At 40.2% G+C, this 25,656-nt stretch overlaps 1 protein-coding gene and 1 long non-coding RNA gene across 3 annotated transcripts; one reads left to right on the forward strand and one right to left on the reverse strand.

Annotated features, from left to right (window-relative positions):
- Positions 1-656: 656 nt before the first annotated feature.
- On the reverse strand, positions 657-10,168 carry LOC120726894 (40S ribosomal protein S19). 2 transcript variants are annotated; one of them, XM_040020916.1, is made up of 6 exons: positions 10,063-10,168; positions 7,481-7,551; positions 4,807-4,907; positions 3,412-3,595; positions 3,263-3,317; positions 657-1,647 (listed from the first exon to the last, which is right to left on the reverse strand). In XM_040020916.1, exons 2-6 carry the CDS (start codon positions 7,549-7,551, stop codon positions 1,600-1,602), a joined length of 459 nt encoding a protein of 152 aa, XP_039876850.1. In that variant the 5' UTR covers positions 10,063-10,168; the 3' UTR covers positions 657-1,599. The 2 variants fall into 2 exon arrangements, with proteins under 2 accessions (XP_039876850.1, XP_039876849.1); XM_040020915.1 differs by lacking the exon at positions 10,063-10,168 and adding an exon at positions 7,766-8,060 and having other exon boundaries at positions 658-1,647.
- A 244-nt stretch (positions 10,169-10,412) lies between these two features.
- LOC120726895 lies at positions 10,413-23,794 on the forward strand. The gene is made up of 2 exons (XR_005694397.1): positions 10,413-12,082; positions 14,729-23,794. It is a non-coding gene; the product is annotated as an uncharacterized LOC120726895 (long non-coding RNA).
- Positions 23,795-25,656: the final 1,862 nt, after the last annotated feature.

The following is a 25,656-nucleotide window of genomic DNA, read 5'->3' on the forward strand; positions in this document are numbered from 1 at the left end:
CCTGTGGAGGTGGCTCTTCTGTGTTGTGCCATGCGCTTGTGAAGTGGCTGTTTGGTCTCTCCAATGTAGAGGTCTGGGCATTCCTCGCTGCACTGTACAGCATACACCACGTTGTTAAGTCTGTGTTTTGGAGTTTTGTCTTTCGGGTGAACCAGTTTTTGTCTGAGCGTGTTGCTGGGTCTGAAATGCACCGGGATGTCATGCTTGGAGAAAACTCCTGAGTTTTTCTGATACACCGGCTACATAGGGGATGACAATGTTGTTGCGTCTGTCCTTCTTATCCTCCCTCGCTGGTGTCTGATCTTCTTTTCTGTGCCTCTTTGCTGACTTTAAGAACGCACATTTAGGATAACCGCACGTTTTGAGTGCTTCCTTTACATGTGTGTGTTCCTTCCTTTTTCCCTTCAGGCTTAGAGGGAACATGTTCTGCCCGGTGGGTGTAGGGTCCTAATCACTCCAAGTTTGTGTTCCAGAGGGTGATGGGAGTCAAACAGGAGGTACTGGTCCGTGTGTGTTGGCTTCCGGTAAACTTCGATGTTGAGGTTGCCATTCTCTTCAATGTGCACAACACACCGAGAAGAATCCGAGAAGCTTCTTCAGACCTTAGAACTGAAGAAGCTTCTCGTATGAGAGGTGAAACGTCTTCAAGCAACTTAAAGAAGTCCAGACGCTTTTCTTTGCAAGCTCCTTTGACTACTGAATATGTATTGTACTTGCCTAATACCTTAAACTCAACCAAATGTTTTCTTTCCACCATAATGATCATTTCTACTTTTCTTTGAAGTTTTAAAGCACTTAAAGTAACTTGCTCACACCTGTGAACTGCCAAGTGGTTACAGGTGGCACAAAGCACACTGCAACCACAGAAAGCTGGAACTATCAGTGAGTTAGTATTTTGTGATGAGAGAGTCTACTGTGTATTTCCTGTCTTTGTCTGCAGGCAGATGCTGGCGGACCTCTGGTGTGTAACGGCGAGCTGCAGGGAGTCATGTCCATTTCTTCCGACTGCATCATGAATGGAAACCCCACTCTTTATGCCCGCGTGTGCAGCTACATCAGCTGGATCAGCAGCGTCATGAGCAGCAACTAAACTGAGCAAGAGTCACCACAGGCCCATATAAAAACTGACATTCAGTCAGTGCTCATACTCATTTTATTCAGAGCATCCTGTATAACGTATATGTGCTCAGTAATACCATTCTGCAAACACAAAGTTAGAAAATGAATAAAAATGTGCATGAGAATTCTTTGCATTTCTTTCCTTTCTACATCTGCTCTCACATTTCTTTTTCTCTCCATTGCTTCACATTTGTAAGCAAAAATACGAACATGCTTTTGCTTTGTAACACTGCATTCGGAGTGCTTTTGTTTCCACTCTGCGCCTTAATGTTACAAGGCCACCGCCAACCTTTGACTGCTGCAAAACATTCATGTATGATATTTGCACTCGCTGTATTTTAGACACATGCATCGCTATGAAGTGCCTCTTTGTGCTCGGTTACTGTCGGCACTGGATTGATATGGGAGGAGGGTGAACTTGAGTAAATAAGCGGTAAGGCATAACTGCATTCCTTTTCTCAGGATTCTTATATAACGTCCTCAGATGGCGCTCTGTAAACTCCGCTGTTTCTTGTTTGCTGAGGCAACCTGAGCACACAAAAGACAATAAAAAGAGAGGAGAGAGGACAGTCGTGCTGATGTAACAAACTGAGAAGCTATACTCTGCACACAAGGCATGCAGTATTTATTTAGAGATCCCAAGAAATATCTCACATATGATTATATGTTTTACATTGTTGCCATAACTGAGACACAACACTAGATGGAGCCACTTCAACTGTATGCTGCACATCTGGTGCTGTAAAGGGTTGAGCAATAATGACATTTAATTTCTGATGTCTTTGAAGCCCTCTGCAAGTGTCAAATGTGTCTACAGTCATGATAAAAAAAAAGGAAGCGCACACTCTTTCAGTTCTAGAGTTTTACGAATGAGATCATGAAAAATAAATCATCTGGCCCTTAGCAGGTCTTAAAATTATGCAAATACGAACACCTCTATAAAAGGAGATGATGGATTGTATGGTAATAATCTCATAACCCTTCCCATACTGATGCTCTGGAGCGTTCGGGTGCATTAACACAATGCCAAGAAAGAAAGACATCACCTTGGAGAAGCAATTCTTGCTGCCCGTCAATCTGCGAGGGGCTATGAGATCATTTCAAAACAATCTCAAGTCCATTTTGCAGTGAGAAAGATTACTCACAAGTGGAAAACATTCATGGCAGCTGTGGAAAACCCAACAAATTCACCGCAAGGTCATCCGTACAAAGCTTGGATAAACTCTCAGTTAGCGCGTTAAGTGTTAAAGTTCCCGACAGCAGAGACCTTCTTTCGGCTGCATATTCACAAGGGATCACCACAGAGGATGAAGCCACATATTTGATTTGGCACAGATTTTTGTCCTTCCTGACGCCACCCTCCTAGGGATTTGTGTCTTCTGCTGGTCTTGAACTGGGGATATTTCGCTTGTTAGCTGAATGTGTAAACCACTGAACACTACAATTAGAAAAACACTAAACACATACCAGCACAGCTCAGGTTTGCAAAGCTACATCTGAACAAACTAGACCTTAGAATTAACAGATGCTGTGCTTTCTTTTTACTATGACAGCAAAAAATAAATGTAATGAGCTTCCATTTATTCTTACCTTTTAAGAGTAGCATCTCATACTGAATAAAAAACAAAAATCATTTTTATTTGTCTTAAACTGGGTCTGAGACACAGCCTTTAAACCAGCTTTTATCCAATTGATTTCTTCATAAACAAAAGGCTTGAGCAGTAGGTGGGTGGGGCTGCTGCGTGTCTGAGATGACCACATTAGGGAATTCCCTACTCTGTGATATCGTACAGATCCAAGACTAGAAAAAGACTGAAACTCTAAGCCTGAGCGTTTGGCTCAAAGGAATTACTTTTACATACATGGACCTCAAAGACCATAATGGGTCCACTGTAAAGAGTTATTTAACAACATTATGACAATTAGATATGATCCCCTGCTCACTGTCACTATAGTTCTGCTACAAAAAAGTATTATTTTTATCCTCTACACCATAAAAATAATACAAATTCTGATTAATCCCTCTCAATTACAGTCTTTAACTAACTGCAGGAATAATATGCACATTACAGAGAATGAAACTATAACATTTTTATGCACAGATAAATCCACATATGCATGTACTGCAAGTCTAACAACTCACCTGCCCAGCGATCCTATCCAGGTCTCTCTGACCCTGAGAGGTCAGTCTACGACCGCTGTAAGCACAAATATTTTAAAACATTTAAAAATAACAGTTGTTGTGAAGTCACCACCTCAGAATCACATCGTCTCAGCATTCACCCTTCTCACCCATTGGGATCCTTCTCCACCATCTTGAGGCCCTCCAGAGCTTGCAGGACCTTCCTCGCCACGTTCCTGGATCCTATGCTGAAGTGGGCGGGGCATACGCCGTTCCTCTGGCGGCCACCATAGATTTTGATCATGGAGCCCACGCCGACCCCTCCTCGCAGGTACAGGTGGCGGGCCGTGGATGCTGGTGGCACGTATCATATACAGTGCAGTATGTTTCAGTATGAACTTATTTTATCATTCAAAATACAAGAAGTCAACATATTTTAGAGCTAATATAAGTCAGTACAGGACATCCACAGGTAAAGGAACAGTGTGCAGTGCATGCGTTTCTATTGAATTTAGCGAATATGCTTTATTCATAAAACAAATTTTTATTCCAGGCAGAAGCACAATGTGCAGCATGCTACTATCTCAATAATGGAAAACGAAGTTAACAAACAGGAGAAAGTGTCAGGATTGCAGACCCAGACATGGGACACAGGAGTAAAGCATAAAGTAGAGCCCTTAAATATAAGCATAATAAAGTCTGAAAGTAATCCAAAGCAAAGCAAAACTCCAGGCAATCCAATACACAGCTGAGAAGGAAAACACAACACAAATCAGGGATAATGGGACAAAAGATGTTGCACTAAATAGAAACCATCAGGGACAAAAGACCACAAACATAAAACAGGAAATGAACTACACAGAAAATGACCACAGAGACAAGACTGGGGCAAACAGAGAAGGATCACAAAAGGAAGTAACAAACTTATTACCATCAAAGCAAATAACTAAGGGCAAAAATGACAAAGAGATTCCAATGGACCAGGGAACATAAAACATTATAAACAGAAGACCAAACAACATAAATCAAAACTCAAAAGAAATCATGAAGAATAGGAGAATTAATAAAATGACATAATTAAGACAATGTTCCCTAAATCAGGGGCTCAGAAACAAAGAACAGATTTGACTGTACTGCACCTAGGTTCATGGTAGCCACAGTGAAAGGCCTGCCTGTGTTACTCAGCTGTTTGTGTATGATCATAAATCACAAGGATGCCTAAAAAAGGTACAAATAACTCCAAGACCGAATTGTTTTTCCATCTTAAGATGAGATTTCCAGAACCCAAACTTTATCAAATAAAATATATCTTCTGGTAAAACATTTCAGTTCACTGAGTCAATTCAGCTAATGATTGCTTTTCATGTTGACTGTAATCAACTCTGTTTGGGTAATTGTTCGGTGTGTAATTGTTTATTTTGTCTGAACGATAATTAAAACAGCTTGAGACAGAGAGAAACTGCACATCCACACACTAGAGAGGACTGAGCCTGACATGTTCATGACTTTCATTTACTTTTTATGATTATTTGTCACTCCAGCTGCACGTGGAAACGAAAACCAACCTGCTCTGGTGTAAAACCAGTTGTCGTCACAGGGGGCAAGCTCCTTGTGCCTGGCAAGCTTCACGGTATCAACCCACTCTGGGACCTTCAGTTTGCCAGACCTGAAAAATCAATTAGTAGGTGATGTGATGAATAAAAACAGCGTGATACATATTAAATTGTTTGCTTTTCCAACTCATATATATGATAATAAAGGTAAAGACTTCATCGTGTAGAGTAAGGCAGATTTTTTTGGTCATAAAAAGCTTTGATTACAATTTGGATGAGAGTCAAAGTAAGAACTTCATATTTTATTGCTCTTTGTAGGATGTTTCCACTTAAGTGCACTAACAGTGTACATATTTAAAGTAGTTCTACGTTAGAAATTTCCATCATGAGAAATATGAAAATACAGCCTCTATTAATCCCATGCAGGCAAAAGTATGGCAGTAGAGGTACAGCAGATGTGCAGAAAGACCAGTGGGGTATCTATTGTAAAATAAAGCACAATAAAGAAAATGAAACAAGCTGGAATTTTGCTTTCTTTTTTCAGCATTCAGGGGGTGTATTATTGTTGTTGCATGAGTCTGCGCTCCCTCTGGAGTACAGGCTGACCTATATAGGATTTTTAAGACTGATACTGATACCAATATTTAGCATAGTTAAAAAAAAACTAAGAACCTGATACATCAGCCAATAGTTTTTCTTTCAGACACACAAAACATAAAGAAAATTATTATATTTGTTATATATATTCAAATTACTAAGCTAATATGAAAATGCAGTTTAATCTAGTTTTCTTGTCACAGCAAGTCACAGATTACTCACTGCCACTCAGTTCGGATCAGCTGGTTATCACATTTGTGTTGCCAACATGGAAGTTAGAGAGCGCCCTTTTGTAGACATACTATACAACATCAACACTCAGTGTTTAAGGGCATCTCGCCCCTCTCTTCTTTACATTTTCACTTTAATTTATCGGCTATTGCAACTGTAGCCGATATATCGGCAAACAGTTAATATCAGCCGTCAGTCGGGCTGTACTCTGAAGGTTCACTGGTTGTAAATGTGATTTATCAGCCAGTAAAAACCACACAATAAACACTGACACACACACGGTGGTGAGTGAAAGGGAAACATATGTGAAACTGTTTATACGTGTGAACAAGACAGCAGTGATATACATAGAAAATCAGCAATACTCAACTGAGAATGGCCACATACCACAAGAGAGAGAACATCTGTGATGTGTCAGAAGCCGCACTGAAATACAGCATCATGTCATCATGGCTGCTACTGTGGTTTACTACATTCTGGAGCCCATGTGTGTTTCATTCCTTTACTCTGCTAAGGAGACTGAGACCCTTTAAAATAGTTATTTCAAATCACTTTTTAACTATGAACTGGATTTTCCTGAGTGACTTACATTTTACAAAAAATTTTAATCTAAATACAGAAGACGTAACTGGCCACGAGACTGGTTGTTTCTTTAGTACTATTAAAGTTATACAAATATAATTGTCTATGCATGCATATACATTTTAAGAAATCATCTGTGTGTGTGTTTTACTGAAACCTAGCTGTGAAAACTATGCAATCAAAACTTCAGGTTCTGATTGTAACCAAATTAGATCTCTCATGTATATTATTTTGGTTTTACTTCCAGTTTTTCTTGTTTTTTTCCTTCATTGTTTTCACCTCTATTTAGTTGTCTGTGCCTGAGCTCTGCTCCCACCTGTGTCTTGTTTGAAATTAGCCCTCTGTGTAAATACACTCCTGTATTTGTGGTCTGCTTTTCTTCCTGAGTTTCTTCCATTCTTTGTCTCCTCGGTATGCCAATCTCTTATTACTTTGCATGGGTCTCTCTAGGAAGTTAAAAAAAAAACCCTCAGTCTTCAAGATTAATGTAATCGCTGAAAAACAAAACTTGTAAAATTATTGCATGTTAGGAAGACTTGTAGCTTTTTAAAAAAAATTATAAATTTGATTTATAAATAAATAAGGTCTGACCCAAATTCAATTTAAAAAATTGGAATATAGTTCAATATAGTAAATTTAGCAGCTTTCCCTCTCAGATCTACAGTTTTAATCATTTCTTTTCACAATCCCACCCAATATGTGCCAGTTTTTTTTCCACAAAAAAGTGTCAATTCTTCTTCTGCATTTACCTTTTTTATCCCTCATAAATCTGCCAGTTTATTCTAATTTGCGCTACTTTGACGTAAAATTAGCTAAACACTCACAATTTTACACTCTCCGATTAACTTCATCTCTCAAATTGAATTTTTATTTTCTAGGACGCATAGTTTTGGGTTGGTTTTTTTTTTTTTGTTTGTTTGTTTGTTTATTTTTTAGCTTTTTTTTTTTTCCTTCGAAGCATTTCTTCTCCAAATTTACAATTTTAATCTCTGAAGTTTAATTTTCAAGTGTTTATTCTGTTTTCCTCCTCTCTTCCCTCTATCGCCCGTCCTTTAATTAAAATAAATAAATAAATAAATAAAAAGTATAATCTTAGGTGGCCCTCAGTTCGGTGTCTGCATTAATAAACTGTCCTTTCCCTGTGATTCACCGCGTATTGCAGCTGTCTGAGCCTCTGCCCAGCCTTCACACATCCCCCATCATCCCGCTTGATTGACAGGTGGACATCAGCCCGTCATCAGATAAGCGCAGAGGCAGGTTGTGGTGCATTACTTACTTTTTGAGGAAAGCTGACAGTGCTTTGACAAACTCTTGCTGGTTGACATCTTTCACCGTGACGCTGGGCATCTAGAAGGACAGTTGGAGACAGGGGTGAGCTGAAAATGATACACTGTTTGCGGCTTTACGAGCAGAAAATCAGCGCTGATGTACCGTCCGTGCTAACGTTAGCTAAAACTCTAAGCTAGCCTAGCTAAAGTAACTGAAAGCGGGGCAGACACTTCGCCTCTTTCTGTTACTCAAACGTACACCTGTCATTATCATATATTACCAAATATCTTACTTTGTATAGGCCCCACAGAGACGACAGGCAGGCGGTTATGGACTCCCAGCTTAGTGACTGCAGCAAAAAAGGATGCTGAAGAGGGATGGAGGGAGACTGCCCTCGTTTGGAAAAGATGATACCTTATCCCAAACTAACCTCGCTTGCCGCTTAATATCCCAGCTTAATTCACCCTTTAAACCTAAGTAACACTGACGGCAATATTCTCCACTTGTATTGTAATCCTACGGGTCAAAAAAGGTGGCGAAACAATATTAAAAAGCGAGTTTTTGAATATGAGGATGCAGTTTATGAAGTACTCCTGCTGAATCCCAGCAGGGGGGACTGTTGTGGCACCTTTCTTTACACCCTGGCCCACTTCGTGTTTATCAGGATCCTTTTCAGAAAGTGCTCTGCAGTCAGGGAGGGGGGGGAGGAAAGCACCAGAGGGCTGGTATCGTCTTAATTTTTCACCTGCAGTGAACTCTAGTTTATGCAAATACAGTCAACGTAGCTTTTATTTGGCTGTCAAACGCTAAATGGAGCTCATTCTGCGGCTGCAGAGCCTGTGCTCCGTGTTTGAAGGAAACACAAGAGTGCATTTCAACGGTTGATCATGACACAACGCATTAGATTTGGAGCTACCCAAGCAGTCAGCATCTGTCACCATCCCCCAAACTAAACGCTTTGGCCTTGTTCAGAAATATAACAAAGATCAGAACCCATATAAGTCTTTATCAGATACATAACAAACTATTTTATTTGATGGATATTACATTAGGCTTAATTTTATATTGTAATGTTAAAAAAGTCCATCAAATACACTTCAAGGGAAATGACGATTATAGGCTTGTACTCAAGTTTAAAATAAAAATGACTAAAATTGGTTTTGAGCTGAAAGCCACTTAATTGATTAGCAATAAAAACAAATGGCTTGTTAAATGTGAGGATTTGAAGCTTTCTCTTAACTTTAAGTCCAGGCTCTTAGGGGGTTTTATTGTCAGTTCAAAAGCATGTACAGGTTGAAGGCATCTCATCAATACCTTTCTCTGAGGGCATAAAACTTGGGTTTTTAGCGTGGCGTTTAACATTTTGCCATCTAAAATTGTCACGTTTAAAAGGCAAAGTGAAATCTTACTAGGCCACATAGTCTCAAGTAGAAAAAAAGATTTTTAAGCAGACGTGCAGTTGCTTCAAAAAATGCATTATGTAATCCCAACAAAATGACCAGACCACGTACTTTTCTATGCATACAATGGTGTTACAGAACAATGTAAATGCATTTTTAAAGATGCTTTATAGTTGTGTTAATGAAATATCAAGGTTATTATCACTGTATAAATTAAGTGAAACATTACTTCTATTGCCTCATAATTTGCAATATTTCAAAGAAATGTGTAATATTTGATGACATTGGGGGAAAAAAATAACATTTTATGTAATTGCTGCTTACAGGCAGCATTATTTTAGTTTTTATGCAATGAAGGGCACTTTCAATCCTTTTCCAATGAACTTTATAATTTAAAGTGCCAGCAGCATTACAGTGCAGTAGTAGTGATGCAGAATAAGTCAAATGTCAGAACAAAAGAAACCTAGGTAGTTTGTTCAACGGGAGTCTTAAGTGCAAGTATAACATAAGTGTAATTTCCATCCACCTTTTGCTGATCCTGTTTAACTAGTGAGTGCTCCTAGCTCCATACTAAGTGGAGTCATTTGTTTACTTTTGGGTTGCACGTCATCTCTTACTTTCATAGCCTTGTTGTATTCAATGATATTTGCCTCAAGTGGTTTTCACCTGTAGCTGGAACAATTTCCTTGCGTATTTTTGCACAGTACTGTACCGTTGTGGATATCAAAGTATCTCCGTACTCCCCAGGCTGACATGCAGCTCTCACTTGGATGTGGCTGGGTTTCTGTTACTGTGCAGTGTGTTAGCCTACCATAGATCACAGGTAAATTGATTTTATATGTATTTCAATTAAGACAAACTATATGACAGGATCTAAACTAAAATACAATAACAATGTAAATGTCCTCATTTTTAGGTTTTGTCAACCTAACAGGGTTCTTAAAGGTTTGGTGCAACTGAAGTTTTAGGTTCTTGTTGTACAGTTTCTAAACCTAAATCTTGTCCCTGACATACATTCATATTGTAGAGAAAGGCTTAACAAACTAAACACTTGCAAATTCACTACCTAAAATACATGAAACTACGATGCATTAAAAATGAATTCAGAATAATTAATTAATAGTACAATGTCTCAAATAAACGAACCCAGTGATACAGTGTACCCTGTCCTTTTCAGGTTGTCACTCACTTTACGACACCAAAAGGTTGTTTGTGTTCTTCTGGACGTAGCGTTTTCAGTGAGGAAGAAACGTTTCGTCACTCATCCAAGTGACTTCTTTAGTCTCAGCTGACTGCAGGTTTCCCCCAACCTTATAAACAGTACACTTGCACAATGACTGAAACTAGCCCACTGTCACTTTAGGACAGCAGGGAAAGACGCTAACCACCTCTATGGCTATGCAAGTGGAAGCGGGTGGCTGGATGATCTATTGCAGGCTACGTGCAGTTTTTACAGGCTTTACAAAAAACGGCTCTGTAACAGTTTATTTTAAGGTCCACTTCTTTCTGCATTAATCTCCACTGAGACAAATTAAATAACTAGCCTGACATTGAAAGGGATAAAAGTTGGGTAACCAAACTATAAGAATTTGTATACTTTTAGAGAGAGGAGGCGGGGCTAAGTGGCCACTGCAGTGTATGTGTGAACTGTCGAAGAGGAGAGTGAGGAAGCACAGCTGGTATCGGTGTATCAATACTGCGGAAAACACGTATTGAATCCTCTTTCAGCTGTTCAGAACCAATGCATATTTGGACGATGCTCGTTTAAGTTTTATGTGGCAAAGTGCTGAAAATGCAGAACGTTGTGGCTTTCCTTGTCCGTAAAGTCGCATCTTATGTGGCATTTGAGCTAATGTCTTGCACCAGCGTGTGGAAGCACTGTATCTAAATCAAAGCTAGCTAAATGTGTTTACAAATGTGCAGACATGTTCATACACACATACACAGCAGCTCTGCTCTCTGTGTCAGCCTGTCTAAGCGCCTTCCCCTCCCCCCCTCTCAACATCTCTCTCCCCTTTTTGTCCCCCTCTCCTTTTCCCTCCCCTCGCTGCTCTCCTGCCTGCGAGCACTATTTCAAGCCTGTGCTGAGGACAGAGGGAGGGAGAGAGGCAGACGCGCACAGATGCGCAGTTAGAGAGCGAGGGGAGGGGAAGGCAGACAGGATTTGGAGTTCAAGTGCACGTGCAGAAAATGGGCTGAATAGAGGAGAGTCGAAGCAGAAAGGAAACCAGGAAAGGGAACGGCAGGAGCTGGAGACAAAAGATACAGTAGCTTTCTTTCTTCCTTTTCTCTTCAGAGAAAAGAGAAGGTATTAGCCCCATGAAAAAATGAGAACCACAAAATTTGAATATAGCAAGCATAAGACAAAAATGTATTCCAATTCTTGCCCCCTCCTCTTTCCCCACCGCCACACTCCTCCTCCTATCCCTCCCTCCATTAACCTCCAGTCTCTCGCTTTCTCTCCTCTCTCTGGTTGGCTTTTTCTCCCCTCCCACCTCTTCACACACACATGCACACGCCCCGGACTCCTTCCCACTCATTTCCCTCATGCTGTTCACTTTCACTGGAGACCGACCGCAGTAAGCTCAGTTTTTGCCTTCTTTTTCTTTTGCTCGCCATTCTGCTTTTTATACCCTCATATACAGCAGCGGCGCCACCGCCTCACTATGCGTGGCAGCCCTGAAAAACGCAGGCCGTGGATTGTCCCTGCATTAGACTGCATGCCATGTCCTTTCCTGTAAACAGTTTTTTTTTTTCTTCTTCCCTTCTGCAGTATATATTTTTTTTCTCCTTTCAACTCCATAGTTGCGTTCTCTGTAGAAAATCTTATCTGCATTTTGAAGTTGAAGCTGAGGGGTTGAAGATTATGTCTGAATGGACACATGAAGGAGACTGAGGCAAAAGAATGAGGGGAAAATGGAGAGCATGGCCTTAGAGAGAGAGAAGGCAAGAAAGAGAGCAAAAGAGACGTAGGAGAGTACCGGTACTGGCAAGAAAAACGGGAGGGGGAAGAGAGGACCAGTAAGGGGATAGACTTGGGAAGGAGGGACAGCTGCATAGGAATTGACAAAAATCGCGGGAAAAAGGGGGGAAAAAAAACTCCAGAACGAGAAGAAACTGGACTTCTCTCCAAACTCAGACTCGCACTATGTGGCCGCCTTTGATTTTGTTTTCAGACATGATTTTTCATCAGTTCTGATCATTCATCTGTGAGTATACTGTGTACATGTCCTTTTTCTCATATTCTGTCTTTCCTTTCTTCCTCTTCCCCCTCACCTCACTTCATTTTTTCCCCCCCAACTCTTTTCCTTTTTCTTTTGAAAAACGTGTTCCCTAGGTTGCTAATCCCCCCCCTCCAAAAAAAAAATCCTGCTCCTCTATCCCATCTCTCGCTCCACCTCTCACCTTCTTTCGCCGTCTTTCTTTCCCCCCCTTCTGCCCCTTATCGTGGGTTATCGCTGTTCTCCTTGCCTCTCCTTCAAGGATTACCTCTGCTCACATTTAGATGAGGGCTTTGGAAAGGGATCACTGAGTGCATCCAGTTTTAGGGGGGCCCCTGAATGGGAGGCCAGCACTCGAAAGGAGGCATGTGTGAGACTCTGTTCATGTGTGTCTGTGCATGTGTGTTGTAATATGTTGGAGTGTGATTTAGAGTTAAGGGAGCCGGCAGTACTTACGCATGCGTGGAGTTGCTCGATGATCACGTTTCGTATTCAGGGATTGTGCCATGCTGCTAGTTATAAAAATGTATAGAAATGAAAGCGGAGGTAGTTGGATGAGAAATGAGGAGAATTAAAGTATTGCTGTTTTGTTTTTCATTAGATGTTTCTCTCCTCCCATACGGCTCCCTTTTTCTTTCTTCTTCTTTTTTTTTTCTTTCCCCCCTCCTTCATCCGGGTATCCCCAATCTCTCTGGCTGCTTGTAAAGACAAAACCCAGTCCAAGATGTGATTTTTAGTATAAAGATGTCAGTTAAATGGCAAACAGGTTTTTAAACTTTTGTATCTGAACCATGACTTTTGAAGTGCTTAACTTTATGTAAGAGCAGTGAGGTAAGTACAGTCAGACAATTGAGAGACTCAGGATATATAACAAGTCCCCTATCGTCCATTTGCAGTCCATCCAGCCCTGACTACTTTTTTTGCCTGCGGTATTAGCCTTGGATATCTTCTGGCATCTCCTTTCTTTTCCTTAGTTATACATGTGTCTGCTGTTTTTTCTTTTATTTACATATCCTTCTGTTATGTCACATTCTGTACCACAGTTGCTATCTTAATCCAAGGTATTGCTCCAAGGGGTGCGTATATGTGTGTTCCTGCGTCGTCGTTCTTTATAGATGTGAATGTGCAAACGATAATCCCAGAAATGCTTGATCGTGCAAGTTTATGCTTTTTCTTTTTTCTCCCCCCTTAAGTTTAAAATCCTAATCACCTTTTTGCGCATTAAGACTGCGTAGTTTTGTAAAGTGAATTCAAAACTGTCATCTTGTAGACTTGTTTAATTGTGTAGCCGAGAGCGTTGGATAACACTCTCTATCCTAGTTTGGTAATAATAGTCTGTGACTAAATGTGTGCTCAATTTGTGTGCAATGAGATGACAGCATCACTGCATCCTGCGATCAGCCAAATAGGGAGGGTGCTTTTTGTTTAGCATCATTTCAGGGTCAACCTTTCCATGACCTCCACTGTACTGTAGCTCTTAAGAAAATGAAAGGGAAAAGCCTTTGATGTCAGAATTTTGCTGGAACCGCATATCTGCTCTGGTTAGCAAAAACACAGAACAGGATAGGCTGGCTAGAGCTGCCCAGAGCCCTCAACCTGCTCTTATTTATTTTAAATTCATTTTTCCCCCTTCAACTTTGGCTAAAATCTGCCAAGCATGTTTTGATTCCACTTCTGAGCGGATTTGGTGTCTATTGCCCTGTGTAGTGGGACCCCCAGGTTATGAAATATTACTCAGACAGACCTGGTGTTATGTAATCTTACGTAACTGAGGCGGCAGCTCAGCAGGCTCGTGATCAGGGGCTCTGGAGGAGAAGCTATATGGGTCTGCTTATGGTATGAACTCGCTGGCAGGGTCAACACACTCCTGACTACCTGGGACTTAAAGGAGAAGTAACCCCAGCTGCACAAAGGATGCTACAGCAACCATACATAGTGCATCAAACTGAGGACGATGACCCAATTTGTAGCAGGTTGTTTTTGTGCTTCTCTTTTAATCTGAAAATTTATAATATAGAAGCCAGTTAATGTTAAATGATTTACTAATCTCTGAATTTAACTTTAAATAATCTACTATCAGACCTTCATTTGTAATATTGAAAATATCCAGATTATTGCGGTCCCTCTGCTTTCCCCACGATCCTGTACCAGCTCTCCGTGAATCTCATGTGTTTCTCATTCATAATTGATGGCATTCAACCGCAGCATACATTACTGGATCAGAACAGACCTCAGGAATTCCCATGCAAGCTGCCGTTGTAGCAGGTTTGAATTTTGGTGCTGACGGTTTTCCTTTTAACCTGGAAACTGTAGTGCTAGTGCAAAAGAATCAGGCTTAGTGTGAAATGTAAACTATACAATGAAAAGAGACAAAGTGTGCTCTGTAGCAGAGGACTAAAGACCTTGAAATAGCGGCACAGTTGGGGGGGGGGGGGGGGGGTAATTTTACTTTGATATTTTAGCTCTTATAATAAATAACCTATAATAAAATGGTGTGAAATTCTAAGCTGTAGATTCAGATTAGCTTTAAAGGTGAATAACCCACAATCTTTTTATTCACTCACATTTTCCAAATTTCACTACATACTGATTGAAAGTTGTTTCAAGTGATTTACTCTGATTTGTCTCTTTCAGACTGAACCTGAAACAGCCAGATCATCAGGACGGGATTTTAAAAGGTAAGGAAATTTCTTGCTATAAAGGGAGATGAAAGAAGCAAAAAATTCTGTAGTTTGTGCTTTACTGATCAGAGTTTTGCTTAATGGCACTCAGTAGTCAGGAACACTTGGTCAGCCATTTTAGTCTGTGGTCCGATCGAAAAGCCGATGCACCATCACAATAATTGAATTACTCTTCCCTGAGTCATCCTGTTGTGACACAGATATCTGCTAACCATGGGCCTGCGTGAAAGCGGCAAATGTGCAGTCTTTAACTGCACATCTTTTTTTTTTTTTTTTTTTTTTAAACCAGTTTAGTGCAACTCTTGTCAGCTGGGCTTGATCTTAGTAAGCAACAAGTGGAAGGGTCATCAGTTGGTCATGTCCTGAATATCAGATGCTGTTGAAAAGTGAGAGAGCATGGGTATAAAGACAGGCCTGTGGTCTAGCCTTGAAGCTAGCTTTGGAGATGCCTCACATTACATTTGTGTCTTTGTGCTGATGTCACCCCATGCCCCCAGACCAGCACGAGGATAAGAGCTACATTCTGCCTCTGTGACACAATAGAGCCCTTCTTGCCCTGATATTTTCACAATGTTTTTGCAGGGCCCTCGGTGTGCACACACATGCGCACAGTCCTCTGCAGGCAGCACAGGCTGTTGATTCAGAGCTGGTATCGCTGCTGTGCACTTTACCTGATATTAAAATTCTCGTGGAAGGTGTTTGCTCAGATTTGTAGCACTCTGCTTCCACGGTGCGTTGTAAATAACACGCTCTCAAAATGACAAATGTTAACGCTGCTTTATGAACTGCGTGCTTTCTGTAGGATGTGTCGATTCAGTGGTGCTCTGGTTCCCTTTTACAGTCCGTACAGTCTGGAGGTGTGACATGGGTTAACGTCTGAGGCCTGGAGGAATGTGTCCGGGTCAGCGCTGAGAATTCCTCAGTCCTTCGAGACTAGGTCACTGCACTGGCAAGAGTCTGCCACCTATTTTAGCATGCGCACTGCTAACTCTCCCTCCCCTCTTTATCTCTTCCAAGTCTGCCCTTCTCTTTCCTTTCATTTCATCCTTTCATCTTTTGTTCTACCTTCTTACTCTCTCTGCTGTCTTTTAGTTAATCTGTCTGCTTGTCTTTCAGTCACACCATCTATTTTGTTGTCCTACTTTGCCTACTGATTTTCTCGCTCTTTGTTCTGCCTTTTATTTGTCCCCATGCACTCGTGCTCGTATTTCTTCAGTTTATTCATGCCTGTAGGTATTTACACTTCAGCCGTCATTATTCTGTCACTGTCTGGTTTATCCATTCTCAAACCACTCGCCCTCCTTTTGTTTTTCTCACTTTGTCCTTTCTTTCTTGTGTTTTTTTTCTTTCCTGTGGCACATTGAGTTCAGTGCTGCAGGTGCTTTCAACAGGGCATATAAAGCAAGAAAGCACAGGCTCAACTTGCTTGCTTATTAATGCAGTGCAGTAACATGCATGTGGTGCCTGGTGCTGGTCATGTATGATTTATATGGTGTTCTTACACACAGGCTGAGGGCTTTCATACCAGCTATCAGTATTCCTGAGTGAAGGAGTTTGCAGGCTCACCTCTTCATTGGCTAACAGCAGGGGTGACAGACAAACCCCCGGGTACTGAAGTGTACCCACTGATGGCAGATGTGGTGATTTGACAGTCTGATCCTCACACGCTGGCCGGATGGAAGCACGCACTTCAGACGTGCAGTTTTTAGACATCATGCAGAGTGCAAGGCACATCTTCTAGACTAGGAATGATAATGAGGTTGGGGGTGATTTAAATTTGAGAAAGAATTGATGGTTTTTTTGTTGTTGTTTTTTTAAAGCAGGTTTTTGATTTGATAGGAAAATAGTTTCCCTAAACTGTTAGCAACAGCTCATAGTTGATAACGACTGATCAGTAATTGATCATTTTTAAGTAAAATAAGGATATCTGCCTAAAATAGTTGACAATCAATACAAGAATTTCATTTATTGCACATTAATGTATAACTTTTTAGCTCCTTGTCAAAGTGTTTCAATATTTGGCAAACAAGATTTGCTGTCTGTGTTTAGCATCCATTTTGTGCCAGTCAATATGTTGGTGGGTCGCTAAAAAATATCTGCAGTTCATTTTAGTTTAGACATTTAGTTTTCTCCTATTTTGATTTGTATGACTTGAATACAGCAAATACAATATATAAGCAATTTCAAGCATCTTGGGCTTTAACAGTGTTCCATTTTAGTATTTCAACCATTTATAGATAGAATGGGAAGTAAACCAGTTTGTGAAATAAAAAATTACCTGCAAAAAATAAATCCTTATTTTAGTAACTTTATTTGCATGTTAATTTTTGCACTTTCATTTCAGGAGCCTGCATTAAAACCACTGTACTAAATTAAATAAATCCAGCATGTTGGAATTTGACACCAGATTGTGTGACGCACAGTAAAATTGTATTTACTAATCTGACAGCATAGGTGTAAATCTGTTTGTGTGCACTCTTTGGACTAAAGCTTTGGTGGTTTCAGACAGTGAGGAGAGGTGAGACGTGAGTAATAGCAGTGACTGATGTCACAGACAGCAATGCGCCGCTTTAGCTGCCCCCCTGACCCGGCTTTAGGATTGCTGCAGCAGCGTGCAAGCACCCGTGGGTAACGCACGCCAAAGCACATTAGAGAAAGGGACACGGAGAGAGGCAGCGAGGGAACAAACAGAACACACCTCAGGGGGACTGAGAGACAGGGAGACAGACGGGTTGGGTGGGGGGTGTCGGATTAAAGAGGACAGAGAAAAGCTGAGAGACGTGGTGAAGTCTGGCTCGCCATGCTGCTTTTTTTTGTTTTCTTTCTTTCTTCCTTCAGCAGACTGTCTGGTTTGAGTTGATGTACTACATCACAGCCTCGGGTTTCACTGTCAACCTCTCTTTGCTGGATTCACTCTGTCACATGTGTTTATTGCAGACGAGTCTCTGGATGTAAAAGGAAATGAGCTGAACAACAAATGTATAATGGTTAAGTAGTCCGATGGGAAAAGGTCAAACATTTGGTCTCTGAGGATTTGCCGCTTTTTTAAATATGACAATTCTAAGAACAGTGAAGACACCATTACACTTTACATTCACAGATGTTTCACTTAGAGCTCACAGGGTAAAAATATTAGAGGCTGCTATCATCCCCTTCATGCACTGGTGTGGTGTTTCTTTGTTTTAGGAGGGGAAAAATTGGGAGAATTGGAAAATTTCTTCTGACAAAAGGGCTTATCATTGGGTAAAACCTCAATCAACAGAGGGGTCTGGTGTAATGGTTATGGTGCATACTACATAACTACAACATTAAGTTTAAAATTTTAATTCCTGTCTGTGGGACTTTTGTAGCATATATCATCACTTTTAAGGTCTAAAAGTAAAGCAATAAAAAAGCAAATCAATTCAAAAATAATTGTAATGTCTCACCCTTTTTTTTTTTTTTTTTTTTTGTGTCTCACTTTATCTTGTTTATATCCATGGTCACTGTCTGTCAGCTCCCCTCATGGTGTGAAATTGCTAAAGGTGAAAATGCTAGTGCGAGTTCAACAAGGGGATAAATGAGCGACAGTGATGTAGCTGAGGGACTGCTGAGCTGGCTGCCTCAGACATTATTTCCCATGCAAGTCTGATAGATTGACTCCCTCCTGTGCTCCACTGGGTCCATTGAGCACTACGAAATATGCAATTTGTGATGATTCATGTGAGGCAGTAGAAACATTTCTGTAGCTCAGATGCACCGAGAGACAATAAGATGTTTGATCTACAACCTGAATGATGCAGAAAAATTTGCACTGATGCAAATGTAGGAGAGAGAATTTGGTGTCATTACAGTCACACCTACAAACCATTGTTTAACATGACTAACCTCACTCTTCTACTGGGTCAGTACATTACTTTCCCGTCTCCTCCTTATATTTATGAGCCACAAGAAACAGTTTTATTTACACACCTACATTAATGTATAAGAATATAGCAAATCTATAATTTGTATATTAAACCTCTGAAAATGGTAACAAAGGCCTAAATGCAGTAGAATGAAAGCTGTGCCCTTCTTTATACTTCCTTGTATGCTGCAGGTGTCACTGCTAGAAATTAAGGTTTGCTGCTCTCTGCTTCCAGAAGTGTAGAAGAAATTTAGAGATTATGATGATCTAGAGTGCACATACTTTTTTGTGTTGTTTTTTTGTTTCTAGTAGATTGGAACAGATAAAACAACCACTTTTCCTCATTTAAGCAAAGAACACAGGTGGCTTGCTTGCACCCTGCATCAAACAGTCCGGCAGCTGGACGGTCAACTTGACCTGGGTACTTAATAGCCCATCGCAACGATTTTACTCAGTTGTGTAAAATGTGTTCATGTCAAGCTTTGCAAAAATTAATTATCACCAAAAATCACACTTTATATTCTGCAGCCAGATGTTTAGGTTTAGTTTCACCAAATTCTGTCCTCAGCACAGGTTAATTTGACAGAAATACACATCAAAACACAGCAGTACTGTCATTATTGAAGTCAGTAGTAATAATTTTATCAATCTGGCTGCCAGCTGATCCAACAAATACATGATTTTTAACTTGTTTTGCCCCATTTCAATGAAAGTTATTTATTACTCCATTTGCTAATAAGCCAGTGGCAGTCAAAGGGTATCTGGGCTATCCTAAATGAAATATGTAATGTCAAATATGTAATGTTAATGCTGGCGCTCACTATTGTCCATCAGGCTTGCCTTACAAAGCCAAACAGTGAATTTCGTAAAAGGCATTGCTATAGGTAGCTGTATGATTAAACAATATCTATACAGCATACAGTATCGTCTCTAAGGCATCATAAATACTACACTCAAAGCTAATTGATGCATTTATCATTGAAATCCATCTCTAGAGCTGAGGAACCTTGAGCTGAAAGCGCAGAGTGCTCATTCGCAGGCACTCAGCACCCATGTGTTTGTTTTTTCGCCACTATCACTTGAAAGTCACATTGAGCTCCGAATCCCAAATGGCTCTTGATGTTTTGATCTCACAGCCAAGAGATGAGCTGATGCACAAAATGGAGCAATCCTGTTTGCGGTTTCAAGGTGATACTTCAAAGTGAGAGGATGTCAAACATGTTTTCAGCACAGGTTAAAATCACTGATGATGCAGTACGTGTCGCAAGTAAATACATTACTGGTTTAAATGCCAGAAGGTATTTGCACACACAATGGCCTCGAAAGACCTTGAAATTCTAATTAATTAAATCTGGTTGCTTTCTCCATTGTCTAGACAAATGAAGTTGGCCAGTATACAACTTAAGAGTACCCTGTCCTTGAGAATGAACACATTAGATTAGGAGCATCTGTCCATATTAAGTATTTAAGTGATGCAAGCTAAAACTTTACATTCAAAGCTGAAACGATATCTTGGACTTACTGTTTACAGAATTATTCTTGGAAAATTGCCACTCTGATTTAATTTGCCATTTTCTAATAATTTTGGGTAAAAAACTACTGATCAGAGTAGGAATTGACACCAAGCAAAGTTTTAGGATTCTTCATACTAAAAATCACTAAAATGAGAAATTGGGCAGAAGTTTAGCTCTTTTCCAATCTGAACATGTTGGGTCCTTGCTGATGTCGCTGAGCAAATGTCAAGCTCCAGCTGGGAGTTTAAGTTGAAAGGTCAGAATTAAATCCTTCCTTTATCGAGATTTCTTATTGCGCCTGGTGAGACAAATTCATTATTTAGACACAGAATTTAAGTGAGGGGAAAAAGTCAAAGTTCATTTCAGCTACAGCTGGAGGGTTCAGCCTTGTTTATTTGCAGCCATGACCTTCTCGCCCTGGTTATCAACAAATCGGATCTTGCCAAAAAGAAACTAACACGGGGAAAACTGTTGCATAAAATATAAGTAAAGCAGAAATCATAGTCCTACTTACTACTGCTGCAGAGAGGGAGAGAGACAGATGGATGTATATCCATCTGTATCTTTTCATATATAGAGAGATGTATGTACATTTGGAGATTGTGGTGTGTCAAGGGTTTTGTAACCTTGACAGGGCTTTCCTTTAAAAAAAAATTACAACAAAGAGAATCCCTTTTTAAATTTCACTTTCTGCTTGAAATCATCACTGATGCAGAAATGCTGTATATTTTTTCTAATTTTCCTTCTACCTTGCTTAACAATTGGTGATGTAAAAGCGCTGAGGGTTGTAGAAGGCTGTAGAAATGAGTGGTCTTTCCCAAGTGGACAGTTAGTAGCTGTGCTGCTGGTAACACATCACCCTTCAACCCACCATCACACATCCTCCCCCCTCCTCTGCTGTGGCGCATCACCCCACTCACTTGCTTTCAATCTCTCCTTCTCTCTCCTTCACTCCCTGGCTTAATATTGATCTTCATTTGTTTCCTATTGATCTGCCACTCCACCCTCTGCCGCATTGAGCAAACACAAGGACATACCGTGCACGCAGAAGCTTACAGACGCAGCACATGCATGTGCGCATACACGTGCGCAAACCTCTCGGATGCAGATGCAAAGAACAAAAGGATAAACACGACTATTTGCAAACCTATAAGACATAAACTGCTTCAAAGGTTGTGCACACACTTACAATCACACTCTCCTGATATGAGAGCTTTTAGGCTGAGAACACGGTGGTTTGGAGAGGTCTCAGCTCAAGCATCAGGCAAGCTAATGGCTTACAAAGGAACCTGGATTCTATATTGATCCAACACTTTCAGAGTAAGATGAAAACATAGTGAGTCTAGGGCTGCTGGTGGCAGGCGACACAAGTACAGCTGCAGTTCATTTCTCAGGTTTGCTGAATTACACTCAGAATCATTAGAACAACAAATGAGAGGCATTCATTTTGGTGGTAATTGTGTAGCGAGGTAAATGAGCCGAGGTGACATTTGTGGCAGTAATTGCATATTTCTTGAAAACTATTCAGTGAGTTCAGAGTAAAATTCTACAATTAAGTCAGTCAAGGTTAGAGCTACATGCTGATGGGCTTTCCCAAAATGGTTTCATAGCAAATACTGAAATGTAATAATGGCCTATCATCTGTTAGGGGGAAAAGGAGCTAAAGCACACAATGGGATTAAGGAATTGATGATCAAACACTTCCAAACATCTCAGCCTACCTTTTCCAGTATCAGCAGTTGCGTAGAAAGGAATTTGCATAACTAAAATTTTAACATTAACACTTGCTGTATTTGAGCATTGGTTTGTAATATACTGTTTCTGCCGCTTCTCTTGCAAACAATGTCTTTGCTAGATATTTGAGATTGTATGCCCTTATTCTCATGTTTGAACAATATTGTACCCCTCCCTCTCCGTGTTGACGGACAGCTTTTCACTCGTTGTATGATGTGTCCTCAAACTACTCTGCAAATCAAGAGCAAACAAACTAGTTCAAGCATAACCCCAACCCTTACTGTGGAAAGACCAAAACCAACAAGGCGCTAGTCCATCTCTTGTGCAATCTTTGGGTGGCTATTAGTTTCTGCTTAAAACTTAATTCTTTGTAAAAACCTGGAATGAATACAGGCCATTTCCAGTTTCAAAAAGGCTTCCCTAAAGAAGCTTGGATTGTGATACATACAGTTTTAGTGGTTCCTGTGTTTACATCAGGCAGGATTAACATAACTACACTGTCCTTGTCAATCATAAAGGAATGGTGCCATTGGCATGTTTTGGCATGTTCCTAACTGATTTCTTAATGAGTTTTTTTTTTATTTTTTATTATTATTATTTTTTTATAATAACCAGGTGCCGAGAGTTTGTCCACTGATAGGTGGACTGTTTCTGCAGACCAACCAGCCACACCAAATTTTTGGTTGGCGGCATCAAGTTGCCATGACACCAGACTGTTTGTCATGCCCTCTGACCTCCTTTCAGGACATGCTGTGCTCAGTCGGACTGCATCTCCAGCAGCGGCTTGAGTTCAAAGGGCCAGAGGAGGGGAGTGAGAAGCAAGGGGAGGGGAGGCTGTGTCTGCACTCAGTTATATTAGATAAGATGCACCACAGGCAGTACTCTGCTTAAGCCTTAAGTGCATACAGACAGGAACACAGAAGCCCATATATACATCCACATGTGGGAATCTTGGTGAACACCAACAAAAAAGCCATGCATTTGTCTCTTTCATTGTATTGCAGTGTCATAATTATTGCATTTGTTTGGGTGAATGCTGTTTAATTTATGACGTTGGATTCTATTTTCCAGCGTTATTAATGTATTATTCATTGCCATTGTCTTCAACTGTCTCCGCTGTACATGAATTTTTGTACCACCCTCTCATTCATGCTTTGTTGATGGCACAGTGTTCGTTCTCACCATTATCTTCCACTTCATCCATTTCATACTCTGCAACACAGTGTTTGAGGCTTCCTGTGTCATAAATGCATAAATTGCTATACATTTTTGTGCTACCAAAGGCAGGGCCATTACGGTTTACTTGGTCATGAACAAATACTTTGGGATGAGTCCAGAATGACTTCTGCTTTAAACATCACTGTTTATTTACATACCCAAACTGGATGTTTAAATTTGTTTACTGATTCTCCCTATTCTATCCTGCGGTATGCTAATAATCTACACAACGCTCTGCAGTTTTCAGGAATGCCTAGGTCAACCATCCAGCAGCTCCATGTAGCGCCATGGAAAAATAAAGCTCCATGTAATTCCTGGTTGTGACGTTAAATACTTCAATGTCTTTCCTTATTGATATCCAGAGGTGTGACTCAAAGGTAAATGGCGCAATAGATCAAGGGTAATGATGGCTAAATGCCTTTTAGCCTGACTTTTTATGAAAATGATCCCAAATTTGAATTTCCGTCATTTAAAAACACTATTAACACATTAGGACCTTTTGGAAGAAGACTGAAACGCATGGATCATTGCTGCATATGTTACTCAACATAATCGAATACGGGGCCTCATGTAACTGCCTGCAGGCTTAATCTTTCCTTTTGTCTGTTAGCCAACAAAAGCGGCCTTGCATCATTTGTCAGCCACAGTCAAACCATTAATAAAAAAATAAATAAAAAAAATTTAAATGGCCCATATTATTTAAAATAATTACACACTGGATGCATATAAAAGCCCCTATTATGGAACTGGAACACTACCATGTTGGTCTACATTTATTTAATGCCTAGATATTGTGTGTAATCTACAAACTTGTGTATTTGTGTGAGAGTGTTCAATCTCTCCTACTCACACACTGGCCCACACAACCCAATAGCCATTGACAACAGTGCCCTAGCAACCATTGGGCATCATGCCAAGCCACTGAGGTTGCCTGGTAGTGTGTTCCCATGGTTACATTTTCTGCCTTTGTAAATAAGGTACGATGAGAGCGAGGGGTGGTGGTGGCAGTGGGGTTGGAGAAATTGTACTACAGAGTCTCATTTTATCTTGGGAGCTAATAATTTATGGTTTGTGACTCGCAGATACTAAATCTGGTGCTTCAGCCAGCTGTATTCCTACTGAAGGGGTGCTTCAGCATCAGCGGGGATCTGGGGTCAGTCCTCTTCACACACAGTCCAATCTGATTTTTAAGGAGGGCTGCACAGATGCATGTCATTTTCATTTTTTTTTTTTTTTTTTAAATACACACCCATTCCAGAGATCTTGTTAAAATGTGGATTAGAGAATAACATGGATTCGTATAGTTTAATTCCTCTGCGATTTCTAACAAATATTTTTGGGATTTTTTTTTTGTTTTGTTTTGTTTGTTTTTTGCTCTGATGACGTGCATTTGTTTTGTTTTGTTTTGTTTTGGGGTTTTTTGTTTAAAAAGAAAAATCAAAAAATCAAATAGGCCGGCATTGCTCCCTCACCTTGAAGTTGAGAACCACCGTCTGAGGCCTGCATTCCTGTTGAGCTAGCACTTGCCAGTTTATTTGCTGTCACTGGGCAGATTTCGCTAGACTCTGCCCCTACATTGTTTGGGTGGTGCCGTACTCTGTGCATCACTTCTCAAAGCCAAGGAGTGGCTGAGAGCCACCTGAAGTCTTTGTTCTGTCTTCGAAGGCAGTGTAAATGTTTTGATCATTTGTATGAAAAGTGGTGGGCTTGATTTTTAGTTGACTGGATAACTCGTCTATTTCTCTATTGCTCAGTTTTGTTATATATATATATATATATAGATAGATAGATAGATAGAGATAGATAGATAGATAGATAGATAGATAGATAGATATTTTTTTAAATCCTACTGGACATTTGTACTTGTATAAAACTACTCCTAGTACTAATCTCGGGTTACTTTAGCAGGTGTAGAAACATTAAAGTAGGAAATGAGTACTAAAGTATCAGATTGCAAGCTAAGATTTGCTTTATTTTGAAGAGTGGAGGTTGGCTGCCTTAAAGCAAACAACTTAAACCATCCAAGGAACTGGGTTCAGGGAGTTTGTTACTCCTAGCAGCAAAAAAAGGAGAAAACGACCAACTTGGCAGCAAATGCTAGAGAAGCAAAAAAACAAAAACAAAAACCAGACGCTCAAACCCAGTGCAGTGAACTGCACTCTGGATTTGGTCATTGTGGAAAATCCAACAGCTTTTTGTAGGGCATTTTAGTCTTGACTGATTTACATGATCCTGTGCATGCATTTAACACCATGTGAGCTTTTTAGATTTGTCTCATCCCTTAACCAACAATATTTTTTGAATATGTACAAGAATATTGCAGCATTTATAGCCTTTTCAGGTACAGTGTCACATAAACAAATCTTTAAATTTGAGAAATCGTTTAGTACTGTTTTGGGGCTACATTGTTGTGTTGAAAGCTTGGATGCGAATCTAATGTGTTTTTTTTGTTGTTGTTTTTTTCTTTTTCTTTTAAATTGGCGCAATACCAATCCAGAGTAACTGATTAGCTTCATTAATGACAGATTT

The sequence above is a fragment of the Simochromis diagramma genome, unplaced genomic scaffold, assembly GCF_900408965.1.
Source record: "Simochromis diagramma unplaced genomic scaffold, fSimDia1.1 OVJJ01000753.1, whole genome shotgun sequence".
NCBI classification, from domain to species: domain Eukaryota; kingdom Metazoa; phylum Chordata; class Actinopteri; order Cichliformes; family Cichlidae; genus Simochromis; species Simochromis diagramma.